This window comes from Nylanderia fulva, unplaced genomic scaffold (genome assembly GCF_048542155.1).
Source record: "Nylanderia fulva isolate GAGA-0341 unplaced genomic scaffold, ASM4854215v1 Scaffold26, whole genome shotgun sequence".
Lineage (NCBI taxonomy): Eukaryota > Metazoa > Arthropoda > Insecta > Hymenoptera > Formicidae > Nylanderia > Nylanderia fulva.
The window spans coordinates 1,137,033-1,158,359 of NW_028190325.1; the positions used below are offsets into that span (position 1 = coordinate 1,137,033).

The 21,327-nt window shown below is 41.9% G+C and overlaps 1 protein-coding gene across 1 annotated transcript in view; it reads right to left on the bottom strand.

The window, feature by feature from the left end:
• Nucleotides 1–18,418, bottom strand: part of LOC114938947 (uncharacterized) — a 29,854-nt gene extending 11,436 nt beyond the window's left edge. The window contains exon 1 of the mRNA XM_029313123.2: nucleotides 16,925–18,418. Within this exon, the coding sequence (XP_029168956.1) occupies nucleotides 16,925–17,030 (106 nt within the window). The 5' untranslated portion in view covers nucleotides 17,031–18,418. The remainder of the gene's footprint in view (nucleotides 1–16,924) is intronic.
• Between the last annotated feature and the right edge of the window lie 2,909 nt (nucleotides 18,419–21,327).

The following is a 21,327-nucleotide window of genomic DNA, read 5'->3' on the forward strand; positions in this document are numbered from 1 at the left end:
GAAGAAATATTGCGAAATAAGATTATGCGTTTGATGAGAGAGTAATCGCGTTTTCCGCAGCATTTGGTTCAAATACGACGGTACACTCCTGTACACATTATTCCTCGATATAAACTTTGTATAAGATTGCAATAAAAAGGATACCCCCATTCATCTCTTCTGTCACATTTACGAGTTTAATCGTATCTTTTCTTTTTTCTTTCTTTCAACGCGACGATGTAACAATTTTGAGTTCGCTTAGTTTCACTATATAATTCAGTGTTAAAACAAAACGCTTTCATATATCGTTATTCGATAGCGAACATGTACGGTTAAGCGTCTCCAACGCGGAAGGAAGGTAGGAAGGAAGCGTGCGTTCCTGATGGTGTACGAGGTGAAACGCGATGTGAAAGTGACAAATCCGCGTGCGGGACCTAACCAGGCGCGAGCGGTGGACCAGGGCGGACCGTTTCCGGTCTCGCTGCACACCAGGAAGCGGCGGGTGGGTGGAAAGAACCTTATTATTCGTCCTGGTATACCGTGCGAAGCGCCTACGAGCGCGTTGCGGAAAAACGGTCACCGTTACCGGAATTCGCGTACGCGGTCTCCTCGTGTAACTGTTGCGACTCGCCCGACGATGCCGTCAGCCGAGTGTGCGACGCGTATCACGATGTGTTGTGTGCGGTTTGTGGTGTGTTGTCAGTCAGCGGCGCGCGGCCAGTAGCGTAGAACGGCCTCGCTTTGCTTGCCTTGCCGAGAATGCACCTGCCCGTGAGCACTTTCCAGTCGAACGCCCGACATGTGGGGATGCGAGGGAGGGAGGAGGAATTTCATCCTGTCACGATTGATTCATGGGACTTCTGTATAAATATCACGATTTCGCGGATTGTATGATTGATGCGACGCGCGCTGCGTTTTATGTTGCGAAAGAGAGAGGATCTTATGAATATTTAATAACAGAATTGAGTCAAGTTTTTAGTACATTTCAGACTGATCCAGCTCGGTTAAAAATGTATCGCTTATTTTCATGATAAATTTAAATTGAGAGAAATGTTGTATCAAGTTTATAGAAATGTTGTCCAAAATTAATTAGGTATGTACGACATAATTGATTTTGTAAATGTATGTTTCGTGTGACATGTATTCTCTCCTCGTGTCCCTGTCTGTTTGAATTAAGCCGATAATTCTACGGCACAGCGTAGAACCACCATAAACTACGAGATGAGCAACCGCAAACATGCAGAAGTGGCTCGCATTGTCTCGTCTGGCGAAACAAACGGTTCGTTAGTGGTAATTACAAGGTAAACCCGTTAGCGGCGCGTAGGAGGGAACGTTTTTTTTTTCAGGAGCGTATTCACCAATCGCGCACGCCCGTATTACGTTGAAATTGCTACTGGGGAGGTCGCTGATTTCGTGATACGGAGCAATTTCGCCGTCTCGCGGCCCTCTGCAGTTTCGTTACAGTCGTATTCAATTAGTCGCAGCTCGTGATCGCTGAACTCGTAACCGCGTTATTCCGCTCGTTGTTTCAAGCAAAACTAACTTTCCGAGACAACTCTCTTCCAAGGATCCTTCTCTTCTCGGCAAACGCGGTCGCCGATTTTCGCGAGAAAAATTTTTCCCCCCCGAAAACTGCGTTCGATATGATAAAAATTACAAGCGACGAGTTTCGGTTTGACGAAAATAAATATGCAAGAGGAGTGGGGTTATATACACCTTGGCGCAAACTGGCCAAGGAACACGCATCCCTTTTCTCGTGTCCATCGATCTTCTCATGTAAATCAAGCATTCGTCTTTTGTACGAGTCATTTATTATTATCTCGCTTTTTACATCGCGCTATCTTCGCCCTCCCTCTCTCCCTTTCCCTTTCACCCCTGTCTTTGCATCCCCCTCACACGATGCGCGCCCTGGACAATGCGGCACCGCGCCCATATAAGCTTTTTGTGTGCATTTCGGACGCGCGCGCAGGCATGACTTTGCGGTCTTTCTTCGTGAGACACCTTGCGCCCGAAGATCCGTTCCCTCGACAGCATCCCGTTTTTAGAGCCGCCGAGGTTTTTTACGCCGAGGCTTTACCGCCCGTCGTGGGTCCGGTCGTGATTTTAAATCCGCTTCAATACAAATAAACACGATGGCAGACACGAGTTTTACCTAAATTTTTCTTTCACCGGGTGAGAGATTTAATTTCGAATTTGAATAATTCCCTGTCCATCCTTCGAGAGCGACACACACTCTCCCGTGTATGACAATGCCTCGATGCTGTGGACAAGCTTTTTCACGAGCTTATTCGAACGCACTTTCTCGCCGCGCGCAATGGAAATTTCTCTCAAACAGAATGCAAAACTTGATCGTCCGTCGACAAAGGCTATTGTCAATCTCCAAGCGTTGCCGCCACAATGACGGTCGAGAAAAATACTCGTACGATGTCAATGACTGGTCAAGGAAAGAAGTTAACATCAAACAAAGTCGTTGCGCATCAACACGGAAATATATAATAATATATCGGCGCTAAAAAGCTGTAATAGTGAGACGTCTCTCGTTTTGCCGACAAGAGAGCGCGTGTATCTTATCTCGCTACCAATTTATAATTCCGTCGCGTTCATATTTCGATCTTATGTCATTTTATCATATATATTATTATATATAGCAGATAACTTCTTCGCGCATTAATCTCCGCAGATGCGACCAGAAATTTCTCTCGCTCGCGACACCGTCTCGTCGTTCCTTCCTTTATATCGTCTTTTATTCCTTCGTTTACATTGATAAAGCAAAAACGTCCAGGAAGAAAACGGAGCGAAAAGGGGTGCGCGAGATGAAGACGCGACGGAGGAGGAACAGACGCGAGGACAGAGGAAGCATTCATACGAGCGCGACACGTGTTTCCTCGGTGACTTCTTCGCGTCGCTTCTCTCGAACGGACGTCTCTCGAGGTGGCGCGAAACGGCTTAATTGAACGCGAAATTTCTCCGCAAACGAACCGGGAAGTCGTCATGAGAAAATTTCTACTGTAGAAAAGCTGTATGGCGAGAATATATGTGCAAGATAGTTGGCAGCGAAAGCAGTTTTGAGAGTTTCGCGTACATCGATATATTCTTGTCGGCAGAGAGAAACACATCTCTTGAAAAAGAAATTTCTATTAAATTAGCAACAAGGTAATGAGAAATGATGACAAATCATTCGTGACGAAATGAGTGATTATCATTTTATGTAATATCGATTAAAAAATTTTCTAACAATGAATGGTTGGCGTAAATGGAACATATGTATAGTATTCTTGTCGGCAGAGAGAAACACATCTCTTGAAAAAGAAATTTCTATTAAATTAGCAAGAAAATAATGAGAAATGATGACAAATCATTCGTGACGAAATGAGTGATTATCCTTTTATGTAATATCGATTAAAAAATTTTCTAACATTGAATGGTTGGTGTAAATGGAACATATGTATAGTTAGCGTTATTCCCGCAAGATACGATATCATTAATAGCTTTGACAAATGACGTGACAATGAATCGCGACAACCCTCGAATTAGCTTCCCGTTACGTCGAACGTGTCAGAGATTCGAAACGAGATGATGACGCGACGAAACACGAACAGGAAGAAGTGTAGGATGGTCTGAAGACCGATAACAAGAAAGGGACATCCTATTTGCTTAGTTGGCGAATCCATTGTATAAATCGCAGTTAGTAGGAAAAAACCGCGCGTTTCAGCGAGAGAATCTAACAAACTCGCTGATCGATCGATCGACAGTGATTTGACGAAAATATCGAATTAGGCTAGTAGCTCGACGGATCGTGGAGGAATCTGTCAGATTTAGAAGACGAAAGCGAAAATAGATAAAAATCGAAGAGGGGATTAAAAAGGATAAAGGAAAAAGATTTCCAACGGTCGTGATGTCATTTATCTTTACGAAACGATGATCGATGAGTAACGTACAAAGGGAGAAAGAACATCTAGGATCTTCCCCTATAAATAGCCCGACAAAAGACGCGGTATCGGGGACAACGGTTCTGTTTATCTAAAAAATTATCACGATCCAATGGATTTTAAAATAAGCGTACGAAACGTTGTGTACAAATCGTTCGAGCTGAAGTTCCCTGAATTATTTGATCGAGTTGTTAAAGTCGTTAAACTTATTCGTTTTCTTGTAACTATCGCGGATATCGAGACACAAAAAATCGATATCACATGATTTTAAAATTATAAAAATCCCAGTATGCATAGGATTTCATTGACTCTCGCACACAAACACATCAGGATTCCCTCTTCACTTTTTCTGCTTCTTTTTTCGCGAGTATTCGATAAAGAATCGCCTCCTTCCTCTTTTTCTTCGCCTCGAGGAACAATCGTTATTCCGGCAAGAGGGAAGAATCGTTAGAGGTTCCTCGCAGCTCACGCAATTCGTGGGGGCACTTATGCATCGAGTTTGAACCGGTAGGGCTTTTCTTTCGTCGGCCGATCGATCGTGCGACCGGAGTCAATACCGCCGCACTTTTTCTTCGCGCGCACAAAACGAGTGCATTATGCTCGGCGAAACAATGCTCGCCGCGTGTAGCTCTCACGTGCGGCAGGACATCGAAGGACAGCTGGCTAGGAGCCTGAGAGACTCCTTCTGCGGTGACAAGTGCTGCGATCGGCAGCCGATTGTTCCCAGAACGATCAATACGGGCGGTTATTGGAGACGCCGAGTGTTCACATATACACACAAACACATGGACACAAGTTCAATGGCTCGTTCAAAATGCCGTTCGTTTTAGAAAATGGTTATGGGAGAAATTTAGAAATAAAAGATTGATCGAAATTAACACTTCATAAAATGAGAGAACAATTTGAACGGCGAGAGACTCGTCTTCGGTGGGAACTTTCAGCGGAATCTACGGGTTATTAGATACATTATAAAGGCTGTTGTGTATATGCGGGCGAAATCTGATACTCTTTCGGAGAATCTCTTTCGAGTTTTCTCTTTAACCGTCTCACGTACACGTACTTTTGGCGCATATAAAAGCTGAAGAATATGCTGCTGCGGTTGATTTTGTTTTTTGGCCTTTAATTTATTTTTAGCGCAAAAATAATATGTATATGTATAATTATATTTTTTGATTAGTGATGATAATTATTCAATTTAAGCAAGGTCGACTTGATGAACTTGTACATTCAAACGTATGCAAAATGTGTTACGCAAAATTACGCGGGGTCGCTTACGTAATTAGACACAGTTACCCCGTTAATGAAGGAAGTTGAATTTTATTGTTTCTCGCATCGTTTCCCTGCATGCCAAAGTGTATGTAAATCAGCATACCGTAGAGAGATTTTGTTGTTTTCGATTTCTCTGATCAATATTGCCTCCTTCCATTTAAAAATCGCCAAACTTGCTACACCATGAAAAATTATATTCAATATCAAATACAAATTAAAAATTCCACTAAAAAGAGTGAAAAAAATTATTGTTTAAAACTAATTATAATTGTGCTTGAAGCACAATTTTTTCTTGCTACGATACCAAGTAATTCAATTCGAGATTTTTATTTTAATCGATTACCTTGAAAAGAAGCATAGGCGAGAAAAATATGACTGCATCCATGAAATTTTATTTTTTGGTATTCTACTTTTTTTTTTATATTATTGCAAACTATCGATGTCTCAATTTTGTAGGAACGCTGACGCATTTCTTATTTGCAACTCAGAGAACATGGCACGAAAGCACGTATCGCAGGCGAGATTACGGTGCGGTGTGGAAACATACTTCCGACGATCTACACGTTCGACTTGTTAGCAATTGGACCGACTATTTTCTCGAGACTTATTTTCGGCACGATCGCGCCGCCGCCGATAATTTGTCGAGCACATCGTTGCTGAGAAGAGAAGCGAGAAGCGTGGCGATGCATACGTTACGCCAATGAAGAAGCCCCGTTTGCCGTGCCTTTCGACACGGTCATTTTCCGACCGGTAAATTTCCATATAAACTGCGCCAGAGCCATTACTACCTTAGCGAGGGGTTAACAAAATCAACTGACTTTCATACGCTACCCGTATCGTAGCCCTTTCGTCGCATAAATTAGACATCTAGTCTCGCGAATAATTCCCTCACACAATGTGGCGTGAAAAAAACTCTGATACTTAAAAAGTTTCCTTTAAAAGTCGCGAGAGAGAGAGAGAGGAGAGAGAGAGAAAGAGAGAAATACGTCGCTCCGATATATCACGGCAATGTTTCACGGTAATCTTTCCTTCGATTCGTAATCCGAGATACTTTCTCCTTTCGAATCCTGCTCCCGTAGGGAATAACATTTGCTTTCCCATGAAAGGAGATAAGAAAAGCCTGCATATATATGTATCCGGAAAAATCAATTTTCCGCAATACGAAAAGCCGCCAACTGGTCCGATCTTCTCGGGACCCTCTCTCGATCGACCCTCGAGACATTTCATCCGAGGATTCCGGAGCCCTCGAAAAAAGACGGAGCCTTCTCGTGGTGTCGAGGTGTCGCGCGTGAGAAAGGGGTGCGAAAGCTCGTCTTGTCTCTGTAGCTGTTGCTGCACGTCACGGTGCCTTCGAGGCCCTTTTGTTAATGATTATGGTTTTCTGTCTCCTGCTCCTACTCTGCATCCGTGCAAGGAGAAAGGAAGGAAGGAAAAGAAGCGGTCGCAAACGCACGGAAGGCGCATGGCAAAACTGCGAGGCGAGCAGTATAAAGGTAGAAACCTGATTCCGTTTTTCCATCCCCTCTTTCAATATCTTTTTCCTTCTCTTTCTCTCTCTTTCCGGCTTCCTCATCCTCCCGTTTTCTCTTTATGCACTCTCGCGTACTCGTTCTCCGACCGCGTCGATGTCGCCGTTTTTCTGTCTCTCCTCTCTCGGCCGCGTGACAACGACCCGGAGCTAAGTAAACATCATCGTCGGACTCTAATGGAAATCGAATCGAGACGTAACGCAAGCTTTCGCAGCGTGCGCGAACTAAGCGGCGCCATCGTGGAAGACCGGTTTTCACGTTTAGCCTGTGAACCCCTTTCTTTTCTTTTAAGAATTACTCGACCAAAATGCTCTCTCTCTCTCTCTTTTTCCCTTTTTTTCGGCCAGTCTCTTATTGGCTTCACGACGCGACATTAAAAAGCTCGCGGACCGGAAAGGGGTGCGTGCTTGTTTGCTTTCACGTGAAAGCCAAACCTTTGCTTTGTGCCGAATTCCTTTCATCGCAAACGGTAAACAAGGACAAATTGTTGGCGCCATTGTGAGCAATTTTGGTTTACCGCAGTGGTTATGTGTAATCATGACAGATAACTTTACATCACAGATGTCATCGATCGCGTGATATCGACGTAAAAGAGAGAGAGAGAGAGAGAGAAAGAGAGGATAAATTTCGCATTTGCTTATCTCTGGTCGCAATTTCGAGAGAAGAAGGAGACGAGAAAAAATACATTTTTCCTCTCGCAACAGAGGATTCTACGTCGTTTGACAAAGTATGTCCCTTCTTAACCCGATTGCTTGACGACTCAATCCCGGCACGACCCCACAAAGCGAGAGGAGATCGAGATAACATTGTCGCACGATTTTTCGTGACGACCATTGTGACGCACAGCTGGCCGAAGGGTTGCACCGCCATTACGGCGATTTTGTCCCTTGATTCCAGATGGGCCGACCCTCCAAGGAGAGAGATACAGACGGCTTCGTAACTCTTTCCTTTGGAAATTAATTGTTGCACCGGTTCCGCCATACGCCCGGGGTTGGGATTCTCGAGGTGCTTCTTATCGTGCGCGCGCGATGCGAGTTTCTCAAAACGATCTGGAGAAGCGAGAGAGACGAGCTTTCATGCCGAAGATTGATCGTATTTTCTGCGAGACGAATTTTCCCCGCGCGCCAAATCCTCCCAGCCCAGCCACCACCGTCTTTCGCGATTCTCTACCTCTCTCTCTCCTTCCATTTTTTGCCAGAGGGTACAACGTAGGGTGTAATACGATATGGGGATTATGTCGCGCCTCGATGGCACCTAATTGAATCCCGGAGGTACCGGATGTTGTACATGTTGTGACCGTTAGTCGACCAATTCCTGAACGACTTCATTCATCTGTTTTTTTACAATGAGCTACTTTGATGCAACAGATTCGCTGTATGAGACAAAATTTTGCATACTATTCGCTTCGTTGCATTTTATATATTACGTAGAAATGAATTTATGTTCTAAACATATAGATTCGAGCGACAGATTCGAATATAAAATTGTATGATATACACGCGTATTTTTACGACGCCTCTCTACTTTTTACAACCGCGTTAAATATTATACGTTCTAGATGTCAAACGATAACGATCGATAACTGCTTTGCAAGATGGTTTATATCGAAGGGTGTAAAAATATCGCGGACTCTCGAGCGATAAAGGGAAATAAACGGCACGTTTGTGGGCGTGCAAGATTTTCCTCTCTACTTGATAGAATTTCATTCAAATATCTCTCCCGTACGTTACGACGGCAAAGGGTTAACACAGCCCTGTCGAATCGTCTCTATAAGCATTTTTTCCTCTCGCACGGGGGTCGAACAGCTGGCGACGTAACGTCGCGTGACTATCATCCCATCGTAAGGGCGGCGTACGTTATTTACAATTACGAAGAAGGAGGGAGGGATCGGTGACCCCGTGTACGTTGGCGCGTTTACGAGAAAGAGGTATTTTTTTCTTCCCGTAAAAATCGCTCCTTCTCTCGGCGATAAATACCGGGCGTGCTGCCTATAGACTGCGAAAGCAGCACGCGCGACACGAGCATAAGTGCCGACACACACGTGCACCCGTGCAGGACATTTTTCCAGGACACGCAGGCCGGCAGGACTAGTTTTCTGCGGCCGATTCTGGTTCTCTCGAGTAGAGGTAGGGCCAGGGTGGATGCAACTTCCGACGACGGCGACCATTTATTTTGACAGTGAGGATAGGGAACAAGCGTGATCTAGCTCGTTGACGCGTCCGTAGCGTAAATAACCGCGATGAATGAGAGCGCAGAGGCGAAAGAAACTTTGAGGGACGTGTAAAGGAAGTTGGATGAAAGAATAAATACAATAAAATATATACGACCGATGTCCAACACCTTCTTTCTTGTCTGACTTATCAAAACCCTTCTTTCTCTTTTTTTTCTTTTCAAGTCATGCAGTTGACAAAACGCTCGAGGAGATACTTCAAGTACTGAATTATCGCTTTTAAAGACAGTGCTTAAAGTCTCGAGCGATATCGCTATTAAACGACACGTTATATCTCGGTGCTTGTAACGTAAATTAATGGATTCGAACGCAATCGGATAGTTCTGGGTCAGCGCGATGCATGTAATAAGAAATCAAGAAAGCTGTGTAATAATCGAGATAACGTTAACGCGCTCGAGATTTAATGACCGGCGAACCGCGTAGTTGAATCTAGGTCGAAAGTTGATTTTCTCGAAAATCACACGTGCGTGATATAGGAAAGAGAGAGAGAGAGAGGGAAGAGGGGTGAAGAAATAAAACCGCTACATTGATGATCGAGGCGCGATTGCAGCCGTCCATTTAGAAATCCGATCCGATACAATATCTTAGGTCTTAGAAGAGCGCTGCATATAAAAGCACCCAAACGGAAACGACTCCCGCCGCGCGTCGCATAAGGCCAAGAAGCGTAAAAAGCAGAAGGAATTGTCGATGCAATCGTGCCATTACGATTAGATGTAACGCGCCTAGCCCCCTGTAATTACGTCGTTACAGTTCCCATAGATGCAACGCGAGTCCCCTTCCTACGTGTTCGTTTAAGTAGAAACGTCATGCGATCTTTTTTACCGTTTCTCTTTCATTGACAAAGAAAGAATTCTTTTGTAATTTAAAATATATATACTTTAAAAATATATTATATAATATTAATTAAATTTTTTATATTATATCATAGCTCTATAGAGAATTCCATTTTATTTTTCGAACAGAGAGAAATATTCTATTTAATTATTAAATTTTACTTAAATTTAAATATTTTAATTTATATTGAGAAATGAAAATTCAAAGATATTTTAAAATTACACAATATTAAATTACAGAATTGTCCATTGCACGGAATTATAAAAATAGAATTTAAGCGAAAACAATTATCGTGCGTGTTATTATAAGTAAGAGAAAAAGCGAAATGCGTGTACAGGAAACGAATTTATGTGCGTAACAATGTTTTACTTATCTCGCAACATAATAGAATAACTGGTTAGATAATTTAAAAAAAATATATAGCCTTGGATTCTAGGACAATCTCACGCTGACAGGACAAACACGCGAATAATGTAAGAAGCTCAATTTTGATATTGATAAAGATATAATACAATAATTTGAAATATAAGAGGATTGTGAAACATGCGTGATTGAGAATATTATTTAGGTGATTGTATTCCGATTCCGTTCTAATTTCGAGAAATTATTCTTCTTTGAAATATTATGAATTAAATTGATAAAAAAAGTATATACGTTGTACACTTTTATTTTAATATTGTTACTCTATATATATTATTAATAGAGATTTTCTAAACAATCTGGCAGACTACTTTCTAGTGTTACCTTTCTCGTGTTTCTGCTGGAATTATTGATCAAACAGTAGATAGCGATTACGCGCGCCTGGGCAAAATTGTAAAAATGTACGCTCGTTGTGTGTCGATCAGACATGGGAATCCCGCGGGAACGAGAGAATATATAAGAGGCAAAATCGAGAGAGAAACCTTAAACGGTGCCCGCTGGGGAACACTAGGTCACACAGCAAACGGTGCAACGCCCTGACCTGTCTCCATCCTCGTTCGATTCTCCTTATGCGCCGTAATGTGTCCCTTCTCCCTCGTGTGTATCATCGATTTGCCGCTCGCCGTCGTCCTCGCGACCGCGAGAATACCGTAAGTTCGTCTCACTCGCCGCCGGTAACGGCTGTATCTCGCGTGTAAAGCAACGTCGACTTCCGTCCCGGATACTGTCGCTGTCGCTGTCTCTTTCATCAGCGAACATACTCTGTAGTGTCGCGTTTCTCTCCTTCTCCCTCGCATCTGCACGCAATACGCCGTTTTCTCTTCTCTTCTCAGGTAGTCGTTTTCCGAACGTGCAGGTCAGCTGCTCCTTCCTCTCTTCTTCCAACATCTTTACACCTCGGTAATATATTATATTGTATCTCTCGCGGAGGGACACCGATGTAAAAATGTCAAAGTGAAAGTTTCAAATGATGTCGTTTTGCTTCTTATTTATCAAAAGTGTCGCGACTAGTATGAATTGTGCGATGATTTCTCCTTCAACTGCTTTGGTTAATTAAGTGAAAATAGCGGCGGAATTATTATTCGAATTATTATTCATCAAAAAACAGATCGTTGAACTGTTACCGTTGTATGCAGAGTGTCTGGGAGGCCTCCCTCGAGGTCTGGTGGATTTCTTTCATTGTTTTTTTTAATTATATACTCTCCAAAACCAGATGCTCGCTCGTCTCTTTCTCTTTCTCATGTACACACAAACTGGAGTCTTCTCTATTCCGCCAATACGATCGAGTCTCTTCTTTCTCTCTTGTTCTCGCGTGTTGTTTCGTTCGTCACTGTCGCTCGACCAAGTAAAATGAGAGAACACAAGTCGTTCCCGTATCTGACACACAGGGGCAGGGAAGGGCCATTTCCTGTCCGACGCGGACATTATTCCCGTCAGCTGTTCGAGACGGAGATGGAAAGATTATTCCGGCCCTTTTCTCTGGTCATTCGCGCCGATAAATTCGAACATATCCCGTTAAATGGCTCCTCTGTCTCATCCCCTTTATCGCCCCTATATCTAAGTCATTATCGAACCAACGCTCCGACATACGTCAGATCCACGTCTCATCTACATAGTTGACCCATTATATAAACGCGACGTAGGGTCTACAAATCTGAATTATTTTGGAGCGCATAGTTATATTCGGAATTTTTGTAAAAAAAATCGAATAACTCTACCTCGAGTCTGTAATTTCTCTCGTTTTGTCGAAACAATTTTCTTTCTCTGTGTCACTGTTGGCGAGATGACGCTTTCTTCTATCGTGCTCTTTGCGATGCGACACAGCCGAGGGCATCTAATTACATCCACTTGAGAGACCAGTATTCCCCTCGTCAAGTCGCGCTAATTAATTTGTGTGCGCGAGAAACCGACGAGGGGACACGTGCGTTCGGAAAAAGCGAAGTCTCGACTCTGTCGTCGCGCTTGGCTCAAGAGAGATCGTCGAGATGACGTTGACAGCTGCAAGGCTACGTGATCTTAGTATCAAAGAATTTAAATCGCAAAAGTCAACTATTGTCTCTGCGCAGCCTGTGAAATTCGCGATTCTTTTGAAAAAATATGTAGATGATGAAAACTGATACGAATCGTGAGAAAATACGCGACAGCAGATTCTGAATCACACACAGATCGGGACGCGATTCTGTAAAAAATATTTTTACACCCGCCTTTTTCTGATAGAATTAATTGCGCGAATCGGGGAATCAAAATTCAATTCAAAGGATATGATATCGAGAAGAAATCCAGCTCGACATTTCGTTGAAGCGACCGAGGTCGAGGATGACGCAGAAGAAAGTCGAGAGATTAGCAATAATTAGAAACGCTGATATCAAACACGACTGTCGATAAGACGTGACTGAGAGAGAGCGTTTACAGAGATAACTCGCGTTGATATTTTAAATAATAATTGGAGCAAACGCGAGAAAGCGTATTATACAAGACATTTTTTACTTATAGTAAATCATGTGAAACTATTTTTTCCTCTTTTTCTTATACGTGCATCCACGATTATATCTGTATATATTATTTGAAAACAACGTTCAAGGATCGGAGTAGGCCTTAAGGAACGTCGCACAACTCCGGATGCATTATCGTCCGCGGGTGTGATAACGAGTGCAACGAGATACCGGGTGTGAACATATGCGTCGCAAACAACGACGCAGAAACATCCGATACGGAATCGCGAGCGATACGTCGTGTCGATTTCAAGAAACGATATCGCTCTTGAGAAAATAAAACCGTAATCGATCTCATCCGAGCGGGCGCGAACTTGGTTTCTCGTACGTTTTGCGATCTGTAAATGACTCATATGAGAGTCGATATCGGTCGATATCGGCGAATACACGTACGGAAAAGACGAGCATTTAGTGAAAGGTAAGCATTCGTGGCCGAGATTCGAGTCTCTCGATCGATGATGAGCTTAACTCGAGCCACGATTCAGCATTATTGCGTCGATCTACTCGAGTGAGACACCCGGTATATTATACGCAAGAGCGATTATTCGCGATTTATTATTCGCGCTCGTGCGGCCAGCCACCGTCGTTGTAATTTGTTTAGACTTTTCTCTCGCTCCTTCTCTCTCTTACTCTTTCATGCGATCTGGCACGATAGAAATGATCCTCTTTCACCTCCCTTAGCTCAATTGAACCTTCTTAACCGCAAAGACCCGCGCCTTTGCGTCGGGACGCGCAAGCTCAATTTCGTCCCCTGAATAGTGATACTTAGGGGATTACTTCGCGAAATGTATAATGCGAGGACAGGGATTTCTCAGGAGGATTCTCAAGTATAAAAAGGATTCCTAGAGAATCGCAGAAACTCGAATACACGAATGGGGTCCGACTTTATCTACATGTGTATATCTTAATCCCCGGTCGAGTTCCTCATGAATGGCACTTGTGGACCGTGCTTAATTCGGCACTGTGACCCTAATTTAAGTCGTCCAGAGGACTTCGGAGAGAATGAGAGAAAAAGAGAGGGAGAAAGAGAGATGTTCATTGCTCGCAAAAAGAGTTGTGCGCGAATCAAACGTATATACACAGATTCGTTTCTTTCGCGAATGTCACCGAAACCGCCGAATCGAAAACGATGAATCGCGCCAACGGCGAAGAGCGACCGCCACGTAACACCTTGAAATCCAGTTTCCCGCTGCAGAACACGCTGAAGAACGAGAAATGTGAAACGTCGCGTTGTCGTTCGGGCTTGACAGCCGTGCGTGCTGTCTTGCGGATTTTTTTAAAGGGTCCTATTGGCTATTTACACAGTCGTACAGTGCCCCTTTTCGTGTCACAAAGAACTCCTTTATGTATCCGGGGCTCGACTCTTATTTTACGAAAATTGCAAACCGAGCTCGAAGGGAGGAAAAAGAAAGGACGGCACGAATTAAGAGATAGTGAAATTCTTATTAACATACCTCGCTTTCTATACAACAAGTATTGTATTTTCAAGAGTCATGAGGATTATCAATATACCTCTTTGCGCTATGAAAAGTAGTAATGAAACTTTATACCAGAGATGATGTTTTATGTTTTTCATACAAGTTTACGATATCTTACGAGCCACTTTATGACGGAAAATAATTAAAGAGCGAAAGCGTTGCGATCGAAATTATAACATAAAGCCACTATCGAGTATGATTCATTAAAATCTCGACGGGATTTCGCAATGCGGGATCGCTGGTGACATAACCCTTTGTATAGAAATGCGGAAAGTACGGCAAGTTTAATAAGGTTCCCGTTAGAAGAGAGAAAGGGTTGTACTTTTGTTGTGGGCGATATACGCAAGGGGAGGAAAAAAAAACAATTCGTATATACAGCCGTATACAGAAAACCGGCATTGAAACGCCGTAACGCAAGTAGGTTCGTCCGCTTTCTTTGCTTACTGTTTCTTGACCCGCCGTAAACGTAGGAATTTAGGTATCTTACCTCTTTTCGCGTTAAGGAAAGATTAACGGGCCGCCTGTAATTTCGTTCGCTCGACGATCATCGCAAATCACCATCATTTTGTTTATTTTTACAACACGTTGGATGTTTATTTTAGATAGATCCGTTTGATTAGAGATACGATATACAGCTTTATCGCAACTGCAAACATCAGACATCAGACTCTGAACGTCGAACAATGATCTAGTTTTGCAACACTTATGCGCTGAAACGTCATCGTCATTTCCTGCGTACCTAATGCGCTCTTAATACGCTGTTACCGTAAGAGTCTTACACAGTCCGAGATACGATCGTTCCTCAAATTATGTTACATTACCGCCATCAAAATCATTTAACGCATGACGCGGGATAATCTCCCAATTATACTTGGAGAGCTGTCATTTTCGATTTCCTAAGATTTAATACCTATATATTTCACGGTATACATCTCGTATATATTTCTGTTGTCCAGAAGAAACACGTTTTCCGCGAGAATTCGCCCGCTAGAGAGTCCATTTTCACGTTCCCCGCGCACTGGATGGATGGCCACGTAAAAGTATCCCGTTAGCACGGTAGCCCAGATACCGGATTACGGAGCACGAATTGTCAATCGCGTGCGAACGAGACGGACTTCTAAAAGACCTTTTAAAGTGATGAGGTGCCTTTACCGTTTCATATTTGTACGAAATATTAGAAGCTGTTCGCGAACCCAAGGAGCGAAACAATTTAATATTGTCCACTTGTTATTTCAAGACTTTCACGGAGAGCGAGCGCAGAATCAGCAGAAGTAATCTAAAATAAGGTTTTACATCCCAAAATAGAAACTCTATAATTTTATGCAAATAAGCTGTGTAAAGCTTGATTGAACGTGTATTTAATGGAAGAGAAACTGTTTACGTTTGTTCTTCATCAAATTGCTCATTTGCCTGTATTGAATCAACACAGTGTTATCGTTGCTAGCACGTCGCCGTTCCATTAACATAATTGTTAACAGAGCCAGCTCGACTGATCGGCATAATATAGAGTAAACAAGCCGGCGAAGCCACTTAATCTTCAATTGTCGCGATCTGTGCGGGTTACATTCCATTTTACGAGGATTTTCAACATGACGTCCGTCCGGCGGCTGAATGATGGGAATCGAATTTTTCAACAGAATTTTTTAAAACGCTCTTCTCATTTGACGAAACAATTTCTCGTTAAAGTGGAGCCGCGATAAACTCAAGGAAGTGAACGCATTTCTGTACAGACAAGATATCCGGTGAGATCGATAATAGAGTTTGAGCTAGAAAACGAGAGCCGGAACCCGGATTTCAGGGAACGATGAATTTTCGTTCGCAATTAAACCGCGATTAGGCAACTTGGTGTTGTAACAACATATTCCAATGAATCATAATATCGATAATAGCGTAACGCCGGCGCGGAATCCAACAGAGGCGAATGGCGCGAATTTATGTCTCTTTGGGTTGCCTGTTTACAAGATGTAAACCGCGAGTCTGATATATAATTAAAATCATTTCTTCTTTCGGTCCGACATGTTCTCCGCTCGTTTCTGCGAGAGAAGGCTCCGAAGGGATCTCGTTTGTGTTCTCTAATAATAAAACTGTATTGTCTGGCGAAGAGAAAATTAACCGACAATGCTTTTTGAATGTGTTTTTTAAATTAAATTTTTCAACTATCAAACAGAGAGGAAATTGTAATTAATAAAAAAGAAAGTTTCACATGTTGACTGTAGTGAAAAGATATGATTTTTTAAAATGAACACACATACCTATTTATTGTAATCACTTAAATAAGGTATCCCAAATTAATGGGAAATTTTGTGATTACTAGGTATCTATGTAGAGAGTTCAATTACTATAGTAATTAACCTATTTGATACGCTATCGGCGTCGTATAATGGTTCCCTGCTGTTGCTGTGATGATAATTCTTTAATTTGACGCTCAACACGTCTCTGAATATTTTCATTTATATATATATATATATATATATATATATATATATATATATGGTTTTCATAATTAACTGACGATTAACTTGAAATTTAAAAAGATATATATTTATATATATATATATATATATATATATATATATATCTTTTTAAATTTCAAGTTAATCGTCAGTTAATTATGAAAACCATATACACGTGCTCGTTACCGGAACATTTTTAATTTAATACTTTTAAAATAATGACTTTAATCTGTTTTTGTATATTTTTAGACTCTTTTATACTTGTGTAAAAATATATACGTAGGAATATTAAAAGAAATTCGCCAAGTTACCTTTAATTTTGGTCTCCTGCGGATCCAAGGGAGGCAATCGCGGATGCGTTTGCTGCCCTGGTTTCTTTAACAAAACACCCACGACTTGCGGCGGTGGCATCATCATCTTGGCTTCTCTTCTGAGCTGCTTCCTCTCACTATCAATTTGCGTCGTTCGTCATATCTCTCTCTCTCCCTCCCTGTCCTCTGCAATCGCCTTTACAAATCGCAGAATCAACAGGCTGGGATTTCGTCGAAAGCGCTACGAGTTTTTCGGCTTCGGCTCCGAAGCGGAAAACCGAAATTCGCGCGCAGAGTCTCGTTCAAAGTAGCAGCAGCTGCTGATGGTTGTGGTTGTCTTGTTGGCCAATGTTGGCTCGTCGAGAAAGGAAGGAACGCCGGCCGGGATCTCCTTTCCACTGACGACGTTCTTTCGCAGTGTGTCGCCTCGTTATCGCATTCGCTCGCTACGCACTGTCGGTCGTCCTTCTTGTTGTTGATCGTCGCTATTTTTTTTAATTTAATCGACGCGCGAATATGATCCCGCGCGATTCTCGTCGCGTCAATGACGCCTGCTCCGATTTGCAAGCTATTATGGATGGATTCGCCGACGAATGTCAATGGAATTGTTCTGTTCGAGAGTTCAATCTCGTCGACGATCGATGACGATTTCTAAACGCTCGACGGGATCGACGATTCGATCGCTCCAATTTATCATTGTTTTGCGAGAACTCGTTTCTCCTCGCTCCACCGCGAAACGAGGAAGAGGAACCTGAGGAGAGAGAAACGCGCCCGTCACACATACAAAACACTTACAATCGCGACCCGATTGAAATTAATTAATTGTGACGCCGATTTCACCCGGCGCCGTAATCCGCGGAGCTTATCACGACGAGTCGTGATAAGTCGTAATTGGTACAACGACACGCAGCGAGTGATACAATGATTATTATATTTGAACGTGACAAACGTTGCACTATTTTACATGTCGACTCGCGGCTTTTAATATTGCAAGCCTAGCCAGAATGTGATCGCGATACGACACTGCGTTGAATGTGTGTTGTTGTCACTCCCCGAACTTCCGGCGCGATGGTAATTGGCCGGTTCACCGATTACTTCGAAATCAACGATGAGAAAGCGGAGCCGGCTGACGACGACGTGTTGGAGGGTCACTATTCGACGAATGTCACTTCCACTCTGCGACTATATAATTCCTCTCGAGAGTCATCAAACTTTGCCCGTCATCGTCACAATAACAACAAAACAAAACTTTTACCAGGCTTGGCACAAATCAGCTTAATAATAAATAATTTAATTTCCTTGGTCAAAATAAATTTTCCGAATAGTTATTACGAAGGGATGATCGATCTTGTTCGTGAATATCCTGTGGGAGGGATTTTACACGCGCGTCGGCACGAATCGAAAAATCGGAACGTCAAGGAGCGCCGATAATGTGACAGCTGACAGCTGGGCGCGCGCGCGACGAACGACTGATCGTGAAGCGAATGCGGCCTGAACGAGAGAACGTATCGCACACCCTATCCCCTCTTGCTTGCCTGACTAGCCCCACTACTCGCCATCTGCGTCTGTTTTCTTTTTCTCTCTTCCAACACTGAGAGTAGGAAAGACAGACGCACAACCCTCGCGGACCTTTAATCGTGTTTACGCCTTGCGACTATCACAGCGGCATAATAAAGCAATGTTTACACTATTCCTTTATATATCTTGTGTTCAAGTGATAAATATTATTTTCTATAGAATTAGATAATAAATATTCCGTATTATAAAGTATTTATTGGCGAGGGAATTTTAGAAAAAAGAAAAGAATTTTAGAAAAATTAAAATTTTCAGGAAACGCATGATAAGCTGTAGAGAATTTTACAATTCTACAATAACCTTTATCATCAGCAATTTACATTATTTCTTCATATCTTGTTTACAGTAATAAATATAATTTTTAGAATAGAATTTCCCTTATAGTAGAATTAAATATAATGAATATTTTGTATTTTAAAATATTTTTTCTCGAAAGAACTTTAGAAATTAAATTAAAATTTTCGGATAAACGCAATAAACTATAGAGAATTCTGCAATTCTACAACATTGTTCTAAAGCAATAATATTTCAATTAATTTGATGCTAATTATCGTCGAGTCAATACACAAAGTCAATCTTGCACTTGCTGTTTCTTATTTATAATATTATATTTTGAAATTTGACATTTCGTCCATGAAAGTCGCAAATGATCTGCGCGAGTTTATATATTTTTCGAAATGTTATGATTGTATTGAAAGAGATATGTAGGTACCATTACCTGAAGAGGAAAAAGCAGTTGTGATAGCGTTCAAATTTTGCAATGTATTGCTATTAATATTAAAAATTTATTTCCGTTCCGATCATTACCTATGCAATATACATTGCTATACTAGTTTATTCATTGAAAGGATACGGAAATCGATTTTTCCAATTTTTTGCTAGCAGGATGCAGGAACTCCATCTCGGTCTATGACGCGCGAAGGTCTCAAGACCGCCGGTCTATGACGATAAAATATTAAAAACGCGGTGACACACTTTCACCGTTAAGTGCCGCTACTATGTACCTGCAACGTAATGTAACGACTACCATTCAGCTTTTGATGCTGGAGCGAGCGCTAGAGCACATTGTGCATAAAAAATCTTGCGGAGGAGATATTTCCCCTATAAGATCTTTATAAGACCAGAGCACTGAGAAGCGGGAATATCGTCGACTTTACTGTGTACGAAAAGCGGCAAATCGGTGCAGTTGGCGTGATTCAACTTGTTCTCTCCCACTCGATCTTATTCTTTTTTTCTCTCAATATCAACTTGGTCTGAGTGTAGCGAAATTACAACGCGACGAAATTATAATGCATGCTGCTGAAGGCGTGAAAGCACTCCAAGAGGTCATTGCATAGCATTATCGATCGCACGATGCACGCTGGGAAATATCGTCCCTTGTGTCCTGTCGGGGCTCGAACGCCATAAAACTTCGAAAAATGTCATGAAGATCGTGCGATTCGCGCGCATATAATAGCGGTGACAACTTATGGGCGAGATTCACGCATTGTGATGAAAGTCGGAGATCGAAATTCGAAGAATCCAAAGGTTAAATAAGGGAGAGAACTATTTCACAGTAAAGACACTATGCGCAGGAGCAGATGAACAGATAGGACGTTACGGTATAAAGTCGTGAAATCGATCGAATCGCGACTGAATAGAACAGTGAACTTCTCTGATATTTTTTGGGAAGAAAATACCAGTTCCTGAAGGGAAACGAAATGCTATATGGGATAAAAAATGGGAAGATGATTAATATTATTATTTTGCATCAAATTTTTATATTCCGAAGAGACATTTTTGTTAAGTTTGAGATTTTTTAATTGCAATTTATCAAATAATATTATAATAATGACGCACTTTGCAAAATATTTTATAGTAAAATATGTTATTTCTAAAATAAAGATATGTTTTAGAAATAAAATTTATATTTTATAGATAGAAGAATTGCAAAATGGTTAGTACATGAAAGATTTAATAATTATCTCTTGCATTATTTTCTGATTAGTCGCAAAAAGTCTTACTTGTTGAAGTTGAATTTTATTCACGGATCGAATCATTGATCAGACAAATTGCATGGTTGATTGCGTCGAAATGAGGTATACAGGTAATTGAATGGCGCGTCGATCCATATTAGGATAAAATACGTGTATCAATAATCGCGCAACACAATGTATATTTCTTCAATATTTAACTACTAAATATATTCGCGCGCGGACAAAGCGCAGCCGTCGGATTTTAGCTGGTGTACGGATATAATAAAGCTTTACGAAAAGATATATTTTTGCCTTTCTTTCGTGCGGCAAAAATGCGATCGTCCTGAGCGTACACCCAGCTATTCGAAGGAACGAGACTGCGAAGCGAAACGAAGAGGGCCAAAAATATCCGATTCCTGGTTACCAGCGTCGCGCCCCGGTCTGATTCCCCAAAGGCAATAAGACGACGTTCTTTTCATCCTGAAATAAAATTCGCATCGCGGATGCAGCAGTGGTCCCCGAGCGCAGCTTCGAAATATCACGGCGGCGATATGTTTCGTATCGTAAAGCCGAGAAGTTTAGCGACCAGTCGCAATTAACGTCCCCGGGCTTTCTCTTTAAATGTTGGATTTAAAATTCTACGAGGTCCAAAAAGTTACGAGCGGTCGCGTCGTCTGTAGAATCGCGACGTGATTAAGCAACGATGACTTTTAAGTAAATTGCCAGTTATTTCGGTATATTCGTCTTTAAGAAAGAGAGAGAAAGAGAAAGAAAGGGAGAGATAACTTGTTTTTCGGATGTAAAAGATAATTAATTTTCGCCACTGTGCTATTTTGTAATTCGCCAGTCTTAAAACTCACAGGGACGAATCTT